Source organism: Rhinatrema bivittatum, chromosome 5 (genome assembly GCF_901001135.1).
Source record: "Rhinatrema bivittatum chromosome 5, aRhiBiv1.1, whole genome shotgun sequence".
NCBI classification, from domain to species: Eukaryota; Metazoa; Chordata; class Amphibia; order Gymnophiona; family Rhinatrematidae; genus Rhinatrema; species Rhinatrema bivittatum.
In genome coordinates this window covers 367,217,513-367,241,726 of record NC_042619.1, presented here as the reverse complement: position 1 = coordinate 367,241,726, position 24,214 = coordinate 367,217,513, and the positions used below count along the sequence as shown (strand labels likewise).

At 43.5% G+C, this 24,214-nt stretch overlaps 1 protein-coding gene across 9 annotated transcripts in view; it reads left to right on the top strand.

Annotated features, from left to right (window-relative positions):
• The window catches only part of INPP4A (inositol polyphosphate-4-phosphatase type I A), a 453,500-nt gene that overhangs the window by 205,577 nt on the left and 223,709 nt on the right, over positions 1 to 24,214 (top strand). For all 9 annotated transcript variants that reach the window (XM_029604758.1, XM_029604750.1, XM_029604755.1 and 6 more), the window contains 2 exons: positions 5,946 to 6,036; positions 13,399 to 13,546. In XM_029604758.1, coding sequence (XP_029460618.1) covers positions 5,946 to 6,036; positions 13,399 to 13,546 — 239 coding nt within the window. The remainder of the gene's footprint in view (positions 1 to 5,945; positions 6,037 to 13,398; positions 13,547 to 24,214) is intronic.

Sequence of the window (24,214 nt, the reverse complement as noted above, 5' to 3'; positions counted from 1 at the left end):
TAGTGACAAACTTTCCTGATATAGTATCTTGGTTTTGAAAGGGAAATCTGTTTAATAAATGAATGATGTTGTCCGATAAATTTTGGTTCAATGAGTCAAGACATATGCTTTAAGGGAAATCTTCCCATATAGGCATATGATCTTAATATTATTCATATTGCTGCTTTTGAGGGCCATTTTATTAATATTGCTAGATGTTACCTTTTGGATGAAGTTGTAACATAGAAGCATTGTTTATTTTATTTTATTTATTTATTTTTATTTTATTTATTTATTTATTATTTTTATATACCGACATTCATCTCAATTGAGATATCACACCGGTTTACATTCAGGTACTGTAGGTATTTCTCTATCCCCAGAGGGCTTACAATCTAAGTTTTTGTACCTGATAAACATTCTTATTGTCATGGCCACACTGGCTGATTTGTGAGACCCCCCTAAGTGGGGGGAATGCAGGAGTCAGGAGCAGGCAGGTCAGGCATGAGGTCTTCTGCCTGACCAACCACGTTCCCTTCGAGTTGAGTCCTCCAGTGTTGGTGACTGACAGGTCTTATGCAGGGCAGTGCATAGGATCAGGGAGAGGGACACCCACTGGGAACTGGGAGGCAGTGAGAGGCAAGGGACAAGAAGGTACCCCGGCCATACTGACCACAACAAGGCAGAGATGGACAGTAAGCAGGCTAATCCAGGTATCTACCACCTATTCCATAAAGAAGTGTTTTCTTAGGACTTCATCTGAAGTTTCCTTCCTGCAACTTTAGATTCTGGCCCTTTGTCCTTGAATTTCCTTTCGTATGGAACATTTAACCTTTCAGTACTTTATTGAAGCCTGGCAAATATTTGAAAGTTTCTATCTTACCCCCCCAGACACACCTTTCAATTCTTTCATCCAGTGAGTATATTTGAATATCTTAAGCTTCCCTTTGTAGGGTTTGTATTACAGGCCTTGTGCCTTTTCTGAACTGCTTCCGTCCTCTCAAGGTCCTTATAAAGCTATGGCATCCAAAACTGCACATAATACTCGAGGTGGGGTCTCACCAGTCACCTTTATGGAGGCAGAATTACCTGCTTTTTTCCTGTATCTAATGCCTTTACTTATGAAACGAAGCATACTGTTCGTTTTACCCGTTGCTGTATTATATTGACTAGCTACCTGGAGGTCATGTGAAATGATTTCTTCAAGCCCTTTCTTGTTTGGCTGTTTCCAGTTCTTCTCCTCTTAATGTGGCTAATAGATTTTTTTTGCATCTCACGTGCATGATTTTACACTTCGGAGCATAGATCATTTTCCAAACCCTTGATCATTCTTGCAATTCATTTTCATCCTTTTCATTTTATTTATCCATTGCAGCACGTCTACTCTGTAATATATTTTTGCATCACCTGCAAAGAAGCAAATTACTCGGCAGTGCCGCTAATAAAGATATTGACAAGAGCCAGTCAGTATCGAGACCTGAGCTACCCCTTTGGTCAGTTTACCTTGACTAGAGTAGACCGCATTCACCACCACTCTCTGCATCCTGCCGCTCCACCAGGTCCTTTCACAATTTACTATTTTCTCACCTACTCTTATATAGATCTGCTTGCTTATCGATTATCTGTGCAGAACAGTGTCAAAAACCTTACAGGTGAATTTTCAAAGGAGTTATGCATGTACATGTAAATTTTGTTTTAATTTTATGTGTACAATTTTGTAATGATTTATTGTTCTTCGCATTTATATCATCTTCATGCAATAAATATATATATGTTTTTCTATAAAATACATAAAGACAAGAAGAGGATGAGGAGTACAGTTCAGTGCATTATATGTGGGTCTGCAGCTTTCAGACAAACCTTGTGTGTTGAGAAACGGGGTGTTTAGTGTGCCCTTGGGCCTCAGCCCGACCCCAGATGGATCCAGGACCGAACCGAGGGTTGACGGCGTGTTCCAGCATGGCTGACGGGCTTACCTTCTGCCAGGCCTGCAAGCTCCCAAGGCCAACAACAGGAAGATGTTGGAATGTGAATGGTCCTCCGACCATTCTGAGCCCTTTCGGACCTGCCGCTTGGATCGGCATGGAGCAGCAGGCCTGGCCTGAGGTCGAGGGCAGACTGGCCTTGACACAAAGACATGGCAGACTAGGATTGATGTGACGGCATCACAGACGAAGACTTGGGTTGATGCGACGGCATCACAGACGAAGACTTGGGTTGAAGCGACGGCATCACAGACACGATGAGGAACTTGAAATCCAAACAAGACAAGACGCAAGGCAGGAGGACATTGGCACTGTCTCTCAGGGCGCCCTACTCAGTCCACCCGTGGGACTGGTCGCGGACCACCCTGTCCCACTGCGCACCCTACACAGCCCGAGGAGGCTGGTCACGGACCACGCTGGGAGCAGGTCAAGCGCAGGAAGGATCCAGTCGAGGTAGGACTCCGACGAAGCCGATGTCATCCGAAGCACCAACACGGCTGGCAGGACGAGACTGCTCAGGAGCTCAGGACACCAGTCCACCTGCAGGCCTCTCCAACCCGGGAAAGACGTCGCCCGAGGGAGCAGGACCGACAGGACCAGAAGGCTCAGGAGCACAGACGTGAACACCAAAGAGGGCAGGACACCAGGAGGCGAAACACCAGGAGATGAACACCAGGACACCTGGATGAGGACCTCAGGCATGAAGACGTAGCATGAAGACATAACTTGACATGGCGAGCCGAAACGAAGAGGAGCTCCACAAAGAAGACCTGACGGAGCTCTAGCAGGCAGGAGCCTCCAGAGTGAAGTAACTCCGATGCAAGGCGACGACTGAAGTGACGGAGCAGCCCTTTATAGGACTGGAGCAGGAAGTCCACTCCCTAGGTGGGGCCAGCACACTTCCTGTGTCTGGCCCTTTAAATCCTGAAGAGAGGCGTGCGCCGGCGCCTAGGAGAGAAGCAGGAACTTGTGCAGTACCGCGGACAGTGGCCTGCACCGATGTCCTTGCGCAGAAGGCAGGGCTGGGCCTGGAGAGCAGGCCCTGATGACGGCAGCAGCTCCAGCCGCTGCAGGAGGCCCGGGAGCGGCTCCAGATGCCACTCGAGCCCAGGGATGCAGCCTTCGCACCGCGAAGAAGGAGTTACGGCGGCGGCGGCTTCCGGCCGAGATAGACGGTGGCAAAGTCCGCGGCTCCGGCCGCAGTGAAGAGGGGCCTCGATGGATGGCCTCCGGGCCGCAGGGGAAGCAAGTCCAGGGATCCAGCCGCAATGAAAGGCCTGACGGCGGCGTCCATGCTGCGTCGGGTGAAGCAGCAGCAACATATGGGGTGAGTGCCTGCTCGCAGGGAGGACCGCGGGCAGGGTTTCATAACATTGTGAAAGCTTTTCACTTGTCCTGTCTGTACTCAGCCTTGTAGCTTAAAGAGAGGAATTACCAGAGCTAGGGTTGAGCTAAAGTTTGTTAAAAAGAACAGCCCGGGGATGGCACTATGTGGTACCACCGGCACAGAAGTCTCCAAAAAGTGCATCCATCCTTTTGCAACTCAGGAAGAACTGGGACTCTAGATTGCTGAAACCTGCTGTGTCCTCCCTTTACAAAAATTTAATAATTTGAGAAGTAAAACAAACCAATCTCTGCCCCTGCTGTCCCCCCCCCCCCCCCCCCCGGCTGCGAGCTCTCTAGTCGCTGATACTGTAGAGGGAAAAAGATGGTCCGACTTCACAGTGAGAAAGATAGAGGTGGAAAAGAACCATGGGGAGAAGTGAACATGAAAGGGTGGCGTACTGGATATCTAGGGACCTTCATTTTTGGATATTTTTTTTTTATTTTATTTTCCCGGGAATTTCTCAGGGTTTATTAAGACAGTAATCAGTAGAAAACTGTGACTCGTTGTTTTTCTGGGTAAATATCAGAGTTTACTTTGGTGGACAGAAGCCAGGGCAATAAAAGACTATTAATCAGATTCTCCCAGTCTCCCGCTCAGCAGCACCCCTATTTATTTATTTATTTTTAATTTTTATATACCGATGTTCCTGTATACAATACACATCGCACCGGTTTACATGGAACTGAACTGTCGCCTCAGGGGCGGAATACATTGTAACATCTACCCCATCCCCTTCCTAGCATGTCCCTTTCTTTCTCACAACAAGAATCTCCCTCTCCCCACCTCCAATCCCCACCCCCATTGTAACAGCATTCATCCTTACTAGTGGTGGCTCCAGGCTTCTCCTCTCTCCTTCAGCAGCAGCTTGCTCAGGCTCCCGTGCTCTGCAGCTCTGCAGTTCTTTTTTTGTGGGGCCAGAGAGTCTGCTGGGAAGTGCTTCTGGTGCGCGGGGCCCACTTCAAATGCTGTATTGTTGGTATCAAGCAGCAGGCACTTTGGCTGCTTGGTGGGAGGGGAAGGTGGGACTTTCACAGCACAGGAGGGCGAGCGCTTTCGCTGGTGGGGGTGGGTCATGAAACGCTGCAGGTGTTTTGACCCACACTGGCTTCCAGCAGTTGTTGAAAGCCTTGAGATGCTGAATCTGCAGCTCTGGAACTGCTCTTTAATCAGCCTAAAATTAGAGTAAAAATCGGTTTAAGCTAATTGCCACTTTTGAAAAAATCTGGGAATTTGTGGGTGAAAATTGGTTTAAACTGAAAACAAAGGACCGTATGGATATTGTATACCTGGATACTATTGATCTGGCAAATGATGGCTTCATAAACATTCAGAAGTAGTTTAAGGAGTAGAGAAGAAGTAGCCAAATCCATGGCCTTCTCAGAGGTGCTACCTTCTTCCAACAAGTGAGCTGAATTCATTGTTCTCAGAACTTTAATTCTTGGCTCAAAAATTGCTGCAGGAAAGGAGGTTTTGTATACACTGGGGGTATACTTGGGAGTATAAGGATCTGTATAAATGAGATAGGCACTATGGTTCTTAGCTATCGTTTCAAGGCTTACTTAGATGAGAATTTAAACTAGGCAAGGGGGGAGCACAAACTGCTCTCCCCCACAAGTAAAAACAGGTGAGGTGAACCAGGTAAGCCTTGCAGAGAGAAAATTCCAAAATAAATCAGACAACCTCATACAGTATAAGTAGAAGACAGATAAGCTACTAACATAGGGGCAGATTTTCAAAGCCCTACGCGCATAAATCCGGGAGGATTATGCGTGCAACTTGAGAAAAGGGGCGGGAATGGAGCCTCCAGGCACAGCAGCCATTTGCTGCTGTGCCTGGGATCGCGGCTGGCCTTTGGCCGGCGCGCGCAACCTCCGCTTGCTCAGAGGCAGGTGCAACATAAAATAAAGATTAGGGGGATTTAGGAAGGGCTGGGGGGCGGGTTAGGGAGGGGAAGGTGGGGGGGGGGGCAGGGCGGAAGGAAAGTTCCCTCCGAGGCCGCTCCAATTTCCGAGCGGCCTTGGAGGGAACGGGGAAAACCAGCAGGGCTCAGCGCGCACAAGGTGCACTATTGTGCACCCCCCCTTGCGTGCGCCGACCCCGGATTTTATAGCATGCGCTCGGGCTGCGCGCGCATGTTGTAAAATCGGGCGTACACTGGATCTGATACTGTCAAATACAGTATCACTGACCTCATGGGAAGGGAAAACTTAGGGTCTGATGATCACTGCTTCATTACTAAGTCATGGATATAGATGTATTTGTGAGAAAGGTGATCACATTTTCTTTGTTGTTAAAGTTATCTATTTGCCATGTGCACATTTTTTAAGTGTAATGTTGCATCTGAAGAAGTTAACCCGTGTCCACGAAAGTTCATACCTCAGTAAATTGATTAACCTATAACATGCCACCAGCCTCTGTTGTTTTTATTGCTACAGACTAACACAGCTACCTGTCTGGAAATATTCATACTTTAGTCTGTGCAGTAAAAGCTTTTATTGCATTTCCCAGGTGCTGAAGATGTAGAACACTTTAATGCAACTCGTACATTATTGTTATTCAAATAGTGTAGTGATTTCAGAAATTGTCTTTTCCAGACTGTACTACCAGTCGATGAAAGCTTAACCGAATCTTTAGGAATCAGATCTAAATATGCATCACTACGGAAAGATACATTGCTAAAATCAGGTAAGCATCACACAGCATGGTTCTCTTTTAAAGACTTAATTGATATATTTGGCATCACAAGTTGAAAAAGTGAAGGACTGTTTTAGGATTGCTGTTCAGCTTTGGAGCAGAGCACAGAAATTTAGCGTAGCCATGCCTCCTCTTTGCTGCAAAACTTAAAATTTACTGCAAGTAGGAGTTGTCACATTAAGTCAAAAGGAAGACTAAGAATACTAAGGTTTAAAACCTACTGAGGTTTATGTTTCCTAAAGTGCTCCCACTTGTACAGCTAGAGATGTAGAGCGAGAAAATTCTGGACACCATGGACCATTTTCTCTTTCCAGTCTTGTTATGACTCTGGCTACCAATTAAGTGCTTTTAGAGCAATACAGTATAACACGAAGAAGTTTCAGCTCCTCCAGCCAGGAATATCACCTTTCCTTACTTGTCTAGTGAAAAAGCTTCTAAGGGATCTTAGGCTGCTAATGTAGCGAGGAAAATAGTGATTCCTGAGAGGTGGGAGAAAAGGCTGCTGTTTAACTATAAGGTCTCTAAAGATATATATAGAAAGAACAGGATGTTAATTCTTATTTTACCTACTGCTAGGAGATGCTTGAGGAGAACCAAAGATATGTTTGATTTAGGAAACAAGACCATTAAACTTAAGATCATGGGGGAAAATGTAAAAACAAAAAAAGAATCATTTGATATCCCACTGATAAATATTTGGTAACTGCACTTTCTAAAATCATACTTATCAAAATTGTGCTTTTACTAAAAAAAATAAAACTATATAACTTTGACACCATATGTTTATTGAAAGGTAACTAGGTGATCCCTTCAGGTTTTGCTCTGTTTTGATACTGTTATTTTTCTACTTCTTCTTGCGATTTCTTTAATTTCAGTGGGCTTTCTCATAAAATCGAAGTTGTCCGCTGACCTGGCTCAGATGTAGTCACAAGGTCAACATTAATGTTTTGGTTTTTTTTTTCTCAATATGTCTATGTGTAAATTCCTGTTTGTCTGGAACCAGCTATCAGTTGTTTTAAACATCAGACTGCCAATAAGGTCTGTTGATAACTCTCAGTACAGATGATAAGCGAGGTTTATTATAACCAATGCAGTGTTTTAAATTTGTTGTTGGCATGTAGTACTTCTGAATTATATTAGGTAAAAGAGAACTATTATGCTTCTATATTTTAATATGCTAGTGTATATTTATTCTCTGCACAGTTAAAAAAAAAATCATATTCTAATTTTAATGTTAGACCTGCAATAACAAACCTCCGATACAAAAGGAACGCATGTTTTATAAGAATACAAGTACTGCTTGTGTTGCATTCTGTATACAGACCAGAATGAAACAAATTATACTATCATCAGCTATTGATAGCCTTTTTTTTACTTACATTTTTATTGTTTTTACATGATGTAGCATGTAACATATCAAACTTAGCATATCAGGTATAGAATGCTTCCAATTTCATTGTTCCATTTAATAACGTGGATTTTAACACCTTACATCCCTTGATGCCCTTTGACTTCTGTATGCATACATTACATAAATGATAAGTTAAATGAACATCGTTGGGCTCTGATTTTAATTTACATGCAGTAGGTAAATTATCTGTATGTTGGGTCCCACGTTGCTCTGTTATCTCAGTCACTACAGTAGCGGTTTAAGTTGAAAGCAGATCCAGCTGTACTTGGGAGGGGAAGCAGCTGGGAGAATCACACTGCAGGCCACAAGAATTTGACGTAGGAAGGGGAGAGGAAGGGAGATGTGTAGGCAGCTGGCCCAATCAGGAAAGGGAAAAAAAGAGAAAATAAATGGAAGGGAACAGGAAGACAGTAAGCTGGCAGGAAAGATTATGAGCAGAAGGGTAGAAAAGAAGATGGGAAGAGAGCAGGAGGATTTTGCAGAGGTTAAGTCATGTTAGGAAGGGGAGAAGAAACATAAAAGGAGAAAACAACAGGGATAGGAGGCATCATAAAGTAATAGAGAAAGTTGGAAGGAGAGACTGTAGTAGAGAGCGATTGTCAGATGATGATGATGATCCTAAGGCAGAAAGCACAGTGTTTTTTATTTACATTTTATTTGTTTATTCATTTACAACAAATGAAATAAAACAGGTTTAATACTATAAAGAAGAACAATATAGACCTCCAACAAATTAAACTTATTAAATCAAGTCCACATTAAAGTTAGTGGGGATCATCAAATATCTTCAGTGAATAGTAACAAATAATACTATCACAGGAGTATAAAAATATGTTTACCCAAACAAATTACCCAACAGTCTTATCCTTAATAAAGGTTGCAAGATGTAGAGGGTCAGTAAATTATTCCTTTGATAAGTCCTAAGACATTTAAAGGGATATTTGAGGAAAAATGTAGTCCCTAAAAATATCTCTATTTTTCAGAAGGCTCAGTGTTTTCATGAGTATATTTTCATGTGTATCATACATAAATTGGAAAATAATCCCCCGAATGTATGGCATTCTCTGATAATTCACCAGTTCAAAGGTGGTTATGAATTAGGACACGTTGTGTGAGAAACTTAAGTGATTCATATTGTGATTATATATATTGTATTTTGATTTGATTTTAATCTTGATATAAACTTGATTTTTTGGAAAGATGGTAGATAAAATCAAATAAATTAAAGTAATCCCTCTTTTTGTTCAGATTTCTATTTAATTTATGATGCAATAATTTGCTTTTTAAAAATTATTTATAGGTTTCAAGATTATAATATTAAGCAAACACTCAAAGAGAAATGCTGTAGGTCAGCCAAAAGAAATATGGTATTTACAATTATCATACCAAAAAAGAAAGCAGTAGTGGACAGCTTACATAATTAACCACAATATAAAGGAGAAGAACATTTTAAGGAGAGTTAAGAGGAACATGTAAGCAAGGAAGTGTAGAATAACTGAGAAGCAAATTATCCATTGCAAACTTTATAACACTTCAGCACTTTCTGGGTCATTTATCAACTCATGTTATGGTGTGATGCAAATTTTTAAAAGGGGAGGGATTGGGGGCAAGATTTCTGCAAAAGTGGGCTGGCTTCTCGAAGCCATAATGCACAGTTTTAACACCGAAAATAACTACACCTTTTTCACTTGCGTTAAGCTATGCAATATCATGCATTATGGGCATAACACAATTTGTGATTTTTTCACAAATTCCATTTTGGGCATTCTTTGGGGGGGGGGGGGGAGAGAGAGAGAGAGCCTCTGGGGATGGCACCATAGTAAGCAGCTATTTATGCTACTATAGGACACCCACCTAGTAACTGGAGGTGAGGTTTAGGTAGTAGTGTCGGGGTTAGGGGTCACTTTTACAATCAGAGTGAGATGTACGAACAGAACAGTACACTCTAGTGAAGATTTGATGTCCTTCGGAGTGAGGAAACTCACACAAAGATGAGATTTGTACAGTGTTCTCTCAACCTTGCTTGATGTTACCCAGGTAGAGAGTCCAGTCTACATGGTGATGGGCAAGGTGACCTGGGTCAAGCAGCTAGGCAAAGGTTCACCATAGAGTGAAGAAATGGTGCAAACTCTGGTCAGGCTGGTGGTAGGCCAGTTTTACTGATGCAACAGTGACTCCTGGATCATACGTCTCACTGTGCATGTAAAAGTGGCCCCTAACCCCCTACACTACTACCTAAGCCTCACCTCCAGTTAATAGTTGGGCTTCCTATAGTAGCGTAAAAGCTAACTACTACAAGGGCCTTATAGATAGTCTCTTTCTCTCTCTCTCTCTCCCCTCTAGTGGTGAAATGAGCACTTTGCAGGTAGGAAAATGATATTATGTAGGTATTACCGCAAAGTGTAAAAAGTTAACGCACTTTGCAGAAATAGCTATGCGAAGCACTAAGATAACACACATTGCGATAAATAGGCTATTACCATAAAACACGCCCCTTTTCCTATCGAATGCGATATTTACTGCATATTGATAAATCTAGGCCTTTGTTTGGTATTGTTTTACAAGTGTACATTTTTGTATTTTATTTGTGATGTTAGTTTTAATTATGACTGTTATTTTGTGATCCGCCCTAAACTAAAAATTTTAGGATTGTGCGGAATATAAATCTGTGTAAAAAAGAATTATAATAAATAAGAAACCTATATCTTGCATTGCTGTGTTCATAATTTTCTCTAAGAAAATATAATTTGTGTTTAAATGACTTGTTCTTCAAACATTACATTCAGAAGGATGAGTCCGACGCCGGACGAGAGTGTGGACCCTTTGCCTGAGGTGGAGTTGACGCAACCTGAGAGGGCAAACCCCCTCAGGTCCCCACTGTCAGTAGGCGAGGTTGGGCTGATGCAGGGGCCGGCTGGAACTTCGCCAATACCAACCCCACATAGATCAATTAACTAATAGTATTAGCGGTATATAAGAACCTTTAAATAAATAAATATTATGAATACTTTATTTTATTTGCTTATTATCTGATGTCTCCTATTTATTTTATTAGTAAAAAAAAATAAATTATGTATGTTTTTACTGTAAACCGCATAGATCAATAACCTAATTGTATTAGCGGTATATAAGAACTTTAAAATAAATAAATAAATAAATAAATAAATAAAAACAAACCCCGTTCTCCGTGGGTTGAGCCTTTGGGTGCGGGGGCCGGCTGGTCTTAGGTGGGCCCCTGTGAAGATGGATGGGTAACAGCCAGAAGAATTGGCCAAAGTCAGTCCAAGATCAGCAGCTAGAGGATCGCCGATAGCCAGTCCAAGGTCAGAAGCCAGAAGAGTCACCGACACCAGAAAGAAGCCAGAAGGGTCACCGAAGCCAGTCCGAGGTCAGAAGCCAGAAGATCCGTCCGCAAGAACCAAGGTCGGGAGCAGGAACAGGACACAGAAGGCAGGAGTAGAGCTCGGAAGGCAGGAACAGGGCTCGGAACAGGAACCTGACTCTCAGAACACCACCGAAACAGGAAGACACTGCTGAAGCAAGTGGACTCGTTGCCAAGTCATCCTAGGACCAGCGGGAGTGAGACTTTAAAGGGCTGAGCCCTGATGTCAAGGAGGGAGGGCCAGCAGCATTTTCCCGCCGCGGGCCCTTTAAATCTTTTCAGAAGGCGCGCGCGTGCGCCTAGAGCTGGAGAACGCAGGGAGCTGTGCCAGTGGCGTCCTGTGCACCGGTAGGGTTGCGCTGACGCCAGCAGGAGTGGAGGCCCTCCGGGTTCAGGAAGTGCTGCGGAAGGGATGCCTGGTCCGGCCCCGGGCCGTAAGTATAACAGTATAGAGATGGCATCTGTACAATAAGGCACCTTCTCACATGTTATATATTCTGAAGGTTGATTAAATAATGCTTTTAATTATGGGTGGTAGGCATTCCCTCTACAGAGAGATTTTAACCATGATCCCTTAACCGGAACCTTTATTTACTGAAAACTGCTATTCCATAGTTTTTAGGTTCAAGAGGTCTCGTGAGTAAGAAACCTTTTGTAAGGAAGACATGTCTCGTCCACTCCTAAAATCTTCCTTTTGCATAATTTCAGAAAATATATGTGATGCTAGGATAGTTCAGTCGCTGTTTTCATAAGGAAGCAACAAAGAGGTGGATGCCACAAAGAAGTCTTTTTCAATCTTTATTAGTGGAAACGTATAAAATGTATTGTTCCATTAATCAGCCCGACTCTGGCCGAGTTTCGCCACACAAAGTGGCTGCCTCAGGGGCTTAGTTTTAAAAAACAAATCAGAAGTGAAGAGGAATCTGATGAAATTTCAAAAAACTCATCTGCAAACACATTTATCTTATAAGAAATCGGGTGTTCTTAGTATCTTGTAAACGGCGTCATGAACATATGGCTGCCTGACGATCCTGACGGTCTCCACTAATAAAGATTGAAAAAGACTTCTTTGTGGCATCCACCTCTTTGTTGTTTCCTCACGGCTTTATTGGATCGCCTACCTTGTTGTTTCTTGGGTCCAGCTGTTTTCATAAGGAAAGCACATGGTTTAGTAGGCTGATTTATGGTCATCTGTGACCCACTGCCAGTTTCTCTCCAGGTGAATGTCTGCACAAATAAGACATTTTACTACAAGATCAATTTTCTGAAACGAGACTAAATGAGGATGTCAGGGATGGGTGGCATAACCTCCATGGGCTAGAACATTGCTCCTGAAAAGTAGTGTGGTTCCAGATACGTGCGCAGTTCAGTAGGGTGTATAGCAAGAAATCTTCCCCTCCCAAAGCTGGTTCATCAATTCCCAAAATCCATGTTTTTGTGAAGTTTCAGAAAATATGGCATGTGGCGGGATGTCTTTTTGCTCAGTTTTGATATTTACAGGAAAAAGATCTGGGTGGGTCTCAAAGAGCCAGCAGTGTTTTGCAGTCAACCTAGAACAGTTCTTCTGTCTGTAAACTGTGTCTGCACAGTAAGGCATCCTTCCAGATGCCGTGCTTTCTTAAATTTGACAAAAAGTGGATTTCAGGAACGGGTGTAAATTCTTTCCTCTGCATAGGTATTTTTTTACCCATCATCCTTCATAATCTGCAGCGTTATTATTGAAAGGCACTGTAGTTCCATATGTTTATTCTAGTTTAAGAGGGATTAAGAATAAGAAAATTTGGGGAAGCAAACCATTTAGCCCCTTTCTGAAATCTATATTTTTGTGTAGCTTCAGAAGATATAAATTATGCATGGGATACTTTTATTATTCAGCTTTTTAACTCAAAGCCAAGAGAAAGTGGATCCTGGGTATTAGAGAGCCTTCATGGAGCCCTACTGCCTGTTTCTCTTATTTAAACAACATTTGCCCATTGAAGCATATTGCCTCAAATTATATTATCTGAAACTAGACAAAATAGTGCCATCAGGAATAGATGGATTTCTTTTCACTGTACTATTTCCTATATGAGGATGAAAAAGGATGAGATATGACGATGATGCATTTTCAGTGCTAAAATTTCTTCACAAATTTTGCACTGATAAATTTGACCAAGCTGCCATAGCAGAGGCTTGGAACAAAATGAACAATGTACCTTAGCACATGGTGCCGAGTTTCTGGCACCAAGGTTTCTCTGGTGCCAGAACTATTCTCTGGCACCAAACTATTCTCTGGTGCCAGAAACTCGGATTCAAGTCTCCTGTCCAGGGCTGCTGTCAAGGTTTGGGTGCATTGACCTGGTGATGTGCTCGAGCTCTGGGTGGTGTGGAGGGGAGGAAGGCCGTTACTGCTGTGGTGATGGGTTTTGCATTTAAGCCACAGAGAAGGCTTCCTCTCCCGCTCTTGGCCAGCAGTGGAACTTGGGTCACCTGAGCATGCTGTCTGGGGGGGGGGGGGGAAATGTGAAAGAAAATGTACCTTTAACTGCAGAAATAAGATGTGTTTCCATTAATGTTCTAGTGTTTGGTGGTGCCATTTGTCGGATGTATCGTTTCCCCACCACAGACGGAAACCATCTGCGAATACTGGAGCAGATGGCTGAGAGCGTGCTGTCCTTGCACATCCCCAGGCAGTTTGTCAAACTTCTGCTTGAAGAGGATGCAGCCAGGTAACGGAAAAGGTTGCTTTTTTGTGCACAGACGCACTAGACTGATCCCATCGTAATCGACGTCCTAGCAGATAGGTTAGAGTATCCAGAACTTTCCTCTGTGCAAGGGAATGGCTCAGCCATTTGCACTGTCAGGACAGACACTGCGTGAAAGGAGGAGGTTGTGGTGTCAGATTGATTTTTTTTAGTTCATAATACAGCATTCCAAAAAAAAAAAAAGCCTTCAGATGCAGTGTTACCTCCCTGTAAAATAAAAATAATTTCTAATAATGCATGGATATTACAAACTAAAGCCATGCTCCCAAAGGTAAATCTTTAGTGGCAATAGTTATAGCAATCAAGCTTTAAGTCTTCACTGAAAATAATGTGGCCAATTTGTTACAAAGAGGGAGCTACTGTACCAGTGTTTAAAATATCTCTGCAGCCTTATCCATTTTGCTGCAGAAAATATAGTTTGAAGCATCCTCAAATGGTGTACCTTAAGAGCAAAGGTTACATGCCACTGACCACCTCCGACTGAATTTAGAGTGTGATTCAACTATTCTCTACCTTTTGGTGACTGTTTACCATATTTGTATGCGCCAAGTATGCCTTCAAACTTTTTTTTATAACATTTTGTACAATTCAAAGTAGCAACAGAATAGCATATTGTTAATTATATTATGACTACTACTTATTTCTAAAGCGCTACTAGTTGTACACAGCACTGTACAAATGCAACTTCTTAACGTTTCTATAGTGCTACTAGACATACGCATTGCTGTATAGATACATATAAGAGACAGTCCCCGCATTATGGAGCTTACAATCTAGTTGAGCCATAGTAAAAAAAAAAAATTCTAGCAATCACTTAACTAGTTTAAAGTGAGGACATGATCTAAATAAATTCTGCACAATACAAACTCCAGACCACAAATCCAGAGTGTCAATTATATGCAAAACAAAGAAAGAGTGGAGTAGAGAGGGAGGCAGAAAAACATAAACCTCTGATTAGTAGTGATTCATGCTCAGTTCTAGAGGCCATACCTTCGTAAAGATATTGTTAGGACAAAGTCAGCTCAGCTAAGGTCTTCCAAAATGGTGCAGAGCCTGAAACACAGGCAAATTTAAGAAACTCATAATGAACCTACATTGGAAGACAGGAAAGAGAGGATATGACAAACATTCTAATACTTAGCAGGTTTCAGTAAAGTGGATGGAAGCATCCTTTATATAAAAAAAAATTCAAGGATAAGTAGTCAGTGGTATGAAGTTGGAAGAAGGAAGGCTCAGAGGATATAGGAGGAAATACTTCTTTTCTAAGACAGTGGTGGATGGGTGACTGACTACTAGCAGAGGTAATAGCAGTCAAAAATGACAGAATTTGCAGTCAAAAATGACAGAATTTAAACACGCTTGGGACAGATTCAGAGTATAGTGTTAAGGGCAGAAGGTGGGAGGAGGGAGTAGTAGGTAGAAAAAATGCAAGGAGGAAGGGGCCTTGGTGTTGTAAAAGTTATTGAACCCTATATACTCAATCACTTGCAGGCCAACAAGGGGATAAGACAAAAACTATCTGCAAAGAGCAACAGTATGGTTGCCTTAATCTTCAAAGAAGAATGTGCAAGGTTAACTAATTTAAATCTACAGCAAGGCTCTGTTATTGTAAAGTTTGTAAGTTTGTAAAGTTTATCTTAAAAATGGAATACTTAGCCAATTCAGACACTCATCAGCCAAAAACTCTGACTGGAAAATTAAATAGATGCGTTAATAAAGTATTGTTTGAGTAATTCACAAATATGTTTGCTTAGTAACAGAAGTACAAGAGACAATAAATGATTATAAGAGAACTGCTCATAAGGCTGATGACTGCCTGAGGCCCATTGCGGGCGAGAGACAGCAGATTATACTCTTTGAGCACATGCCTATGATATTGTCTCTTGTATTTAATATATTGCGGTAATAGGAATTAATTCTATTTCCCTCTCTTTGGTGCTTTTTAAAAAGTATTCCATTGACATTCTCCCCAGAGCTGAAGACAAGAGGCCTGGGGAGGGGGTTTAGAAGCGGGATGGGGGGTATTGTAACATTCACTGGTTGCGGGGTTGGCCCACGAATAGCATCACTAACCTCCTGGCACCAACGCAGCACAACTTCTGCCAGTATGTGCAGAGTCTGTCATGCTGTGCCTCCCCTAGGCACACATGCACATGCCCCGACGTCCTTTCTAGGCCCCACGGTGGGAATCTCGGGTCAGTGCACCTCCAATGATGTCAGCACAATGAGGTATTTAAATCCCGGCTGTGCGTCCTTTAGTACCTTAGCAACAGGTCCGCTTGCCTAACGCAGTGTGTGTTGTTCCATGCCTTATCTCGTCAGCCTTGCCTTGTCCAAGCCTTGCCTTGCCCCATCCAGTCTTGCCTAGTCCCTGTCCTTGCCCTGTCTCTGTTACCTCTCCCTGATGCCTGCCCTATCCTTGTCCTCGGAGTCTTGTATTGCATTGTTCATCTTGTCCTGTTTTGCCTGTCTTGGCCTGATTCTCTGGTTCTGATCTCTGTCTCAGACTTTGATTACTCCCTTGCTTGCTGCCTGGACCTAACTCTGCCTTGTATTCTGACTATGCCCTGCCTGTTGCCTTCCCTAATTCTCGGTCCATCTCTGGACTGACTCTTTCTTTGCACTCAGGACCTACTTAAATCCTGCTGGCCCCTGGAACCCAGGGGCTCAGACGTGGGGAACGGGGCTGGTTTAGGCGAAGCTCCAGCTTGTCCCAGACCAGGGCATGTTCTCCAGCTAACAGCAGAGGCCCAGTAGGTACGCTGTTGGCAGGGGTCCAGTAGATACGCTGCATCAACCTTGCCACAGCACAAGGGCTCCCAATCCTTATAGTTATATTTTTAGGCAAGGAAAAAGGACCCTGGGTGGGCCAGGTAATTCTAAATAGTAGACATTTGCTATATTATGATGAAAGCAGTCACATGCCCAAGATTCCATCCTGGATGAAAGGGTCATTAATGATGAAGGCAATTACATGTCTTAATATTCCAGAAAAAGGATCACATTGCATACAATTGCAAGTTTTTATCTTTGATTTGAAATGATACTCGCTATTAATGTCATGGAGTGTAAGTCTTTGACTGTAGCGTTGTTGATGCTCCACTAGGCCTATGCCATCAGCAGGTGCACACGCTCTCACTGGGACAAGGTCTAGGCATCACCTATATCCAGCCCCTTTCCCCGCAAATTTAGCCCTTGGGTTTCTGGAGCTAGCAGGTCTTAGACAAGGGTCCCATAAAGCAGACAGATGAGTCAGGTAGCAGGCCAAGTTTGGGGCAGGCAGCAGACAAGCAGCAGTGAGATCCAGGCAGAGGTCAGGGCAGCAGAAATCAGGCAATTTCATCAGAATCCGAGGTCAGAACTGGAAATCAGGCAGAGATGGACAAGACACAGACAAGGAAGGATAAGGTCTGGGCGCGATACCAGAAATGGGACACAGCAAGGGCAAAGCAGGACCTTGAAATGGCACGGACAAGAAGGACAAGGCAAGAAGCGAGAAGGGACGACAGGAACATAAGCAACACACTCAGCAAGGACTGCAGGAGGACCTGTTGCTGAGGCATTGACTGTAGCACAACTGGGGTTTAAATACCCTGCCACGTGATATCATCAGGGAGTGCCTCTACTGGAGTTTCCCTTGGTGTGTGCTTCATGGGCTGGTGCGCACTTAAGGGGAGAGCATCAGTGGAGGTGGCAGCAAAGATGGTACAGTGGTGACAGGGTGAATGCGGCCAGACACGGGGGCATCCCTTGACCAGCCATGCATTACCATACCCCCCTTCTAAGCTCTCTCCCTATGTCCCTGGGCTTGGGCTTCAGGGGAAAGAAGCAATGAATCTCCTTGGTGAGACAAGGAGCCTGGACATTGGATGCAGGTTCCCAGGTGCTTTCATCAGGGCCAAATCCTTTCCATGAAATGAGATGGTGTAATTTATTTCTGATATGTTTAGAGTCAAGAATGTCCTGTATTTCGTACTCTGTGTCTTCTTCAGAAGTTAAATTTACATTTACATTTATTAAAATTTCGTAATCACTTAACACTGCAGTAGGTCTAAGTGATATACAAAAGAAACATACATAAAGAATACAAAAAATATAACAAAATAAACAATATCTGTATTAAAATTAAAAAGACACATCAATAAATTAATACATGCAAAATAAAATCAACAATATAATAACTTAAAACCTCTGAATGTTTTCAAAGACTCACATAGTTGCAGCTCTATGGAAGGAGAGTTCCAGAGGGTGGTTTTTCTCTCCGAGGACAGGATTTGCAAGCTGCAGGGCCAAGTCCGGAATTTGCTGCGAGCCTTGTGTCAGTCCCAAGCGGTCCAGGGCTGGTGGTCACCGGTGGAGGCGGCTTGGTCGATCAATCACCTAGAGACAAGGGCCATCAGATGGGTTCTGGAGAGCTTCCTTCCCCTACTGTGCAATCAGGTGGTCAGAGTATTGTTGGACAATGTGACAACCGTGGCCTATATCAACAGGCAAGGAGGAACCAAGAGTCGTCCTGTAGCTCGAAGCGGCGATGCTATTGTCCTGGGCGGAACAAAATTTGGAGATGTTGGCAGCGTCTCACATAGCGGGATTGACTAACGTACAAGCAGACTTCCTCAGCTGACAGCAGCTAGACCTAGGAGAATGGAAGCTGTCCGAAACGGCCATGCATCTGCTCTGTCGCAGATGGGGGCGAACCTCATGTGGACCTGATGGCAACTTGGGCAAATACCAAGGCTCCGCCCTTCTTCAGTTGTAGAAGGGAATACGGCGCGGAGGGAGTCGATGCTCTCCCTGTTGGTCCCTTGGCCGGTTGGAGTTCTCCTCTACGTGTTCCTCCTTGGCCACTAGTGGACAAGATAATCAGGCTGATAGAACGTCACCTGGGACGAGTGATTCTTGTGGCTCCCGAGTGGCCGCGAAGGTTCTGGTTCACGGATCTCGTGAATCTGGCCTTGGACGGGCCCCTGTGGCTGGGCCATCTTCCCAGTCTTCTGCGCCAGGGTCCTATATTTTTTGATCAGACGGATCGCTTTTGTCTTGCAGCATGGCTTTTGAGAGGAGACAGTTGAGGAAGAAAGGCTACCCGGAAGCAGTTATATCTACCCTTCTGCGGGCTCAGAAGTCGACGTCATAGGCATATGCTCGTGTCTGGAAGGTCTTCGAATCATGGTGTCAATCTCATGGGGTGCATTCTCGATGAGCTTCGGTGACTCTGGTCCTTTCCTTTCTGCAGGATGGTCTCGACAAAGGGCTGTCTTACAATTCCCTAAAGGCTCAGGTTTCGGCTCTAGGATGTTTGAGGGGCTCTATCCAGGGGTTTTACCTTGCGACTCATCCAGATGTGGTGTGCTTTCTCAGAGGAGTCAAACACTTGTGCCCACCGACTCGCAGTCTCTGCCCCTCATGGAATCTAAACTTGGTGCTCCGGGCATTGTGTGAAGCCCTCTTCGAGCCGCTGAAGAAAGCCACTTTGAAAGATCTTACTCAAGGTGTTTTTTTTGGTGGCTAATTGCTCCACCAGGAGCGTGTCGGGGCTTCAGACCTTATCTTGCAGGGAGCCTTTTCTCCGCATCTCGGATTCTAGTGTTTCGCTCCACACAGTTCCATCATTTTTACCTATGGTAGTCTCAGCCTTTCATCTGAACCAGTCCGTGGAGCTTCCAGCCTTTTCAGACAGTCAACTGAGGACCCTCATGCGAAGGACCTGAGGCAGCTGGATGTTTACCGGGCCTTGTTGCTCTGGAAGTTACTAATGGGTTCCGCTTATTGGATCACCTGTTTGTACTGTGGCACAATCCAAAGAGAAGCCAGAAGGCATCCAAAGCTACTATCGCTCGTTGGCTGAAGGAGGCTATTTCGTCTGCATATATATATACCGTGGTCGACCAGTCCCAGATGGGCTGAAAGCTCACGCCAGGGTGCAGGCGGCCTCATGGGCAGAATGTCAGCTGGTCTCCCCACAGGAGATCTGCAGGGTGGCTATCTGGAAGTGTCTACACACCTTTTCTAGACACTACCATTTGGACATCCAGGATTCGGATGCTGGCAATTTCGGTGCCGGTGTCATTCGAGCAGGGCTCTCGCAGTCCCACCCTACTTAGGAAAGCTTGGGTACATCCCAGCTGTCTGGACTGATCCAGGCACGTACAGGGAAAGGAAAATTGGTTCTTACCTGCTAATTTTTGTTCCTGTAGTACCACGGATCAGTCCAGATGCCCACCCAATGAAGGGTTTAGAGGTGTGTATGGAGAGCTCGCTCATACAGTTCTATTATTTCTAGCCTTTTCTGAAGAGTTACATAGGCTATTATATTGTTTCCAGGAGGTTCACAGTTCAAAGTTCGGTTCTTCATCCTCTGCTTGTTCTGGGGTAGGGGGAAGTTAATTGAGTTGCATGGTTATTTGAATACTATTGTTCTGCTTGGGTACGAGTAAATACTGAGGAGCAACAGGTGGCACACCAGGTTAAGAGAGGGCGCTCTCAAAGTTTTTCTCTGTCTCCATCTGCTGGAAGGGAGGCAAAACCCAGCTGTCTGGACTAATCTGTGATACTACAGGAATGAAAATTAGCAGGTAAGAACCAATTTTCCTTTTATTGGAGTCAATGGAACCAAAATTCAGCATTACGAATAGAACACAGAATACATTATCAAAACCTCAAAGTATATACACAGCACAGATTCCAATAATACCCCATTTTTCATCATCAATAACCCCTCACAGCCATTCCACACTCACACCCCCTCCACCAGCATCAGCCAGTTTTGACTATAAACCAAAAATGAAAACAACCTTGTTGTGCCCTCATATTGCGAAAATTACTCCTCTCCCTTTTTCTTAATAGTTCTAGTGAGGCAGTCTGTTGCATAATTTCCTTCCAGTGTCGAAATATAGGCAACTTATCACTGTCCTAATGCATAAGAATGTTTCTTTGCCAGAAGAAGAGAAAGACTCAAGAATTTCCTTCCCCCTTGTGGTAAGAGCTGGTTTCTATCAAAAAGGCTCAAATACAGTCCACTGAGAAGCCCACAAAATTCTCTAGCTAAGCAAAGATTTGCCTCCAAAAAAACTGAAATATGTGGCATTTAGGGGCGGATTTTAAAAGCCCTGCGCGCGTAAATCCTTCTGGATTTACGCGTGCAGGGCCCTCGCACGCCGGCTCGCCTATTTTGCATAGGCCGCCGGCGCGCGTAAAGCCCCAGGACGCGAGTAAGTCCTGGGGCTTTCGAAAAGGGGCGGGAGGGGGCGTGTCCGGGGCATTCCCGAAACGACGCGGCGTTTCGGGGGCAGGCCTGGGGGCGTGGCGCCGGCCCAGGGGCGTGGACGAGGCCTCCGGACCAGCCCCCGGGACCGGAACACGAGCGGGGCTGCCGGCCGGCGCGCGCAACCGACAAAGGTAGGGGGGGGTTTAGATAGGGTCGGGGGGGTGGGTTAGGGAGGGGATGGTGGGGGGAGGGCGAAGGAAAGTTCCCTCCGAGGCCGCTCCGAAATCGGAGCGGCCTCGGAGGGAACGCGAGTATCTTATAAAATCCAGCGTACTTTTGTTCGCGCCTGGTGCGCGAACAAAAGTACGGGATCGCGTATTTTTTAAAGATCTACCCCTTAGTGAACATATGAAGAAGAGTTCCAGTCTGGGGGTTGCACCTCAAACACATATCAGAGTCCCACAGTTTCATTTTAACACCCATTACTCAAGTTAAGTGAATTTGATGAAGAATATTGAACTAGATTTCCCTCATATTAGCAGATACCAGCTATTTATATATGGAAGAAAAAGCCTGTGAAATATCTGTGTCTTCTAAAATAAGTCCCAGGTCTGCACTCCATGTGTGGGCTAACTTGGCAAAAGTGGTATATGTCAGATTTTCATTAACATAATTACCCAAGTACTAATCTAGATAAATTTAGGAACGGTATCAAATCTTCCTCTGAAAATGTAATCTTAGCATAATCCCCTTGGCATAGGTGTTGACAGTGATGTGCCTGCAAATACGTCTAATAATGTGTCAAAGGGATATCCCATTGCTCCCTCAGTTGTTGAAAAGAATATAGGCAGCCCAGCTCTGGCTATATTAAATGACCCTCACAATGGATCCCTTGTTTTCCCCAAAAATGAAATAGGCAAGTATAAAGATCAGAGGGAAAATCCAAATTACCCACCAAAGACAAAAAGGCAGTAATTGAAAAATGTGTGAGTGAGACCCCCCTCCACCATTTCCAAGCTGTCCTAATAGCATTTAACCAGAAACTAGTTTACCCTAAGATAAGTGCAGTAAATTAATTGGTTTATAAGATCTTGTCCAGTCAATCATTAATTCCTCCGCATCAAATTTGTTGTCCAAAAATGCCCAGTCTTGTACGAAGCAGACAAGCAATATTATAAAGGCATAGATCAGGTACTACCAAAACCCCCATTTTCCTGTGACCCGCTCAATACATCAAAGCTCAGTTGTGCCCTTATCTTCTCCAAATAAAAGTGGATATCACTGATTTAAAATGTTGTACTTCCAATCTTTTAATCCAAAGCGGAACCATCTGTAAATTATAAAGAATTTTAGGTAAAACCACCGTTTGACCAGCACATTCCTGCCCATAAGTGAAAGGGGCAAGGATTCCCACCAGCTCAATAGAGCTTTGATACTATTCAAAGTAGAAACAGAGAATAAAGCTCCTTGAATGTATGCACCGAACAAATATCCAAATAGAGCATAGTTTGTTGCCCATAGCAAAGGAAAGGGCCCATCCCATTGATCCTTAAGAGAATTATCCAAGGGAAATGCCTCTGATTTGTCATAGCTGACTTTCAAACCAGAAAAAGAGCCAAAAAGGTAATAGCATTTACTATCTCAATAAGACTAACTTTAGATTTATTGACAATCATCGGCAAATACACTCAATTTGAATATTTCCCCCCCAGTCAAGATCCCTTCAAAAACTGGTAGATCACGCAACCTAATAGCCAGGGATTCCAAAGAAAGAACAAATAATAGAGGTGACGGGGGCAACCCTGACGAGTACCTCTTCCCTGGACAAATTTGCTAGAAAGTGCCCCCTTAACAATTAATTGAGCCATGGTGTTATTATACAACAACTCCTGTCATTTTACAAATTGTTCCTCTAAATTTTATTCCTTCAAAGCCCACAGTAAATATGACCATTCTATTCTGTCAAATGCCTTTTCGGCATCCAAATTCACAAAACATCCCACTCTGATTACCCCTCTTAGTAGTCTAAAGAGCCATCAAGGCCTTCAATAGATTTGAAATAGATTGTCTCCCTTAAATAAAACCTGTTTGATCTAAAGTTATTAAAGATTGTATCATTTTATTCAATTTGTGCGCCAGCATAGATTCGAAAAAGAAACATCCAACAGCACACAGGAGCTAAGCTGGTCAAAAAATATATCAGACAAGAGAAAATAGTCTAAGCGGGCGTACACATTATGCACATGTGAGAAAAAGGAATATTTCCAGTCCTCTGGGGGTAAAATACGCAGGGATCAAACAAATGTAGTTCTTTACACAAAAAATCTATCCCTGTGTCAAGCTGATTAGTTCTTGGGATTTTTGAAGGCTTACAATCAATCAAGAGATTATCAGCGACATTAAAATCTCCCTCAATTATGAGAGAATAGCCTTCCCAAAGAGGTACAGTCAAAAGAATAGAAAAAAAAGGTATGGGAATATTTATTTGGGGCATTATTTTGGCTAGTATCTTTATCTTTATTAAGTATTTGCTTAATCGCTTACGCATAAAGATAATCTAATACGATAATATATCTACCATTAGGATCAGCAATTTTGTGTTCCAACTCAAAAGGGAGTATTTTTTTGTATTAGGATAGTGATTCCCGCTTTGCCTATCAGAAAATAATGAGAAATAGCATTGCTCTACCCATTCTCTGTAATTTTTTATGTTCGGCATCCACCAAGTGTGTTTCTTGGAGGAAGGCAATATTAGCCCTCAGTCTGCACAGTTCCATCAGATCCTTTTTCCTCTTAATAAGAGAATGTAACCCATCTATGTTTGGTGAACATATAGAAATATCAGTCATAACAAGCAAGGCAAAGTGAATGAAATGCAGCATTAGTTAGAAAAACAAGAGAAGGGACTCCCCAGCCTAAATCTCCCTTTCAAAAGCAAGACAAGCAATCTTCTCTCTTCCAATGGTTAGACAACATCAGATTAAACCAACCACCACAACATTCACACACCCAATCCCATTCCTCCAACACCTTCCCTCCTCCCCCCCCCCCAAAAAAACATAGCCCAAGTCCCCCCCCCCCAAAAAAAACAATCGGGTATCATTTAGCTGTCTTTGCTGAGGTTCTCCTCCTTTCTTCCAGAGAAATCAGCAGCATACCAATTGTTATTAAGGAGCTCTGAGAATTAGGGATGTAAATTTGGAACCAGGTAAACAATCAGTAAATCACAACCACGAACTAAGAATGATCAAACAGGCAACAATAATATCAACTTACACATTCCAGAAATCGAAAATGTTATTACCACTGGATTGTAAGAAAAACCTATAAGATCAAGATAAGTCCAAAGAAAATATGTTGTCAGCTTCATTGAAAGACGTATTCACTTCACTAATATGCAGGAGCTTCCAGGCACAATAGAAAAA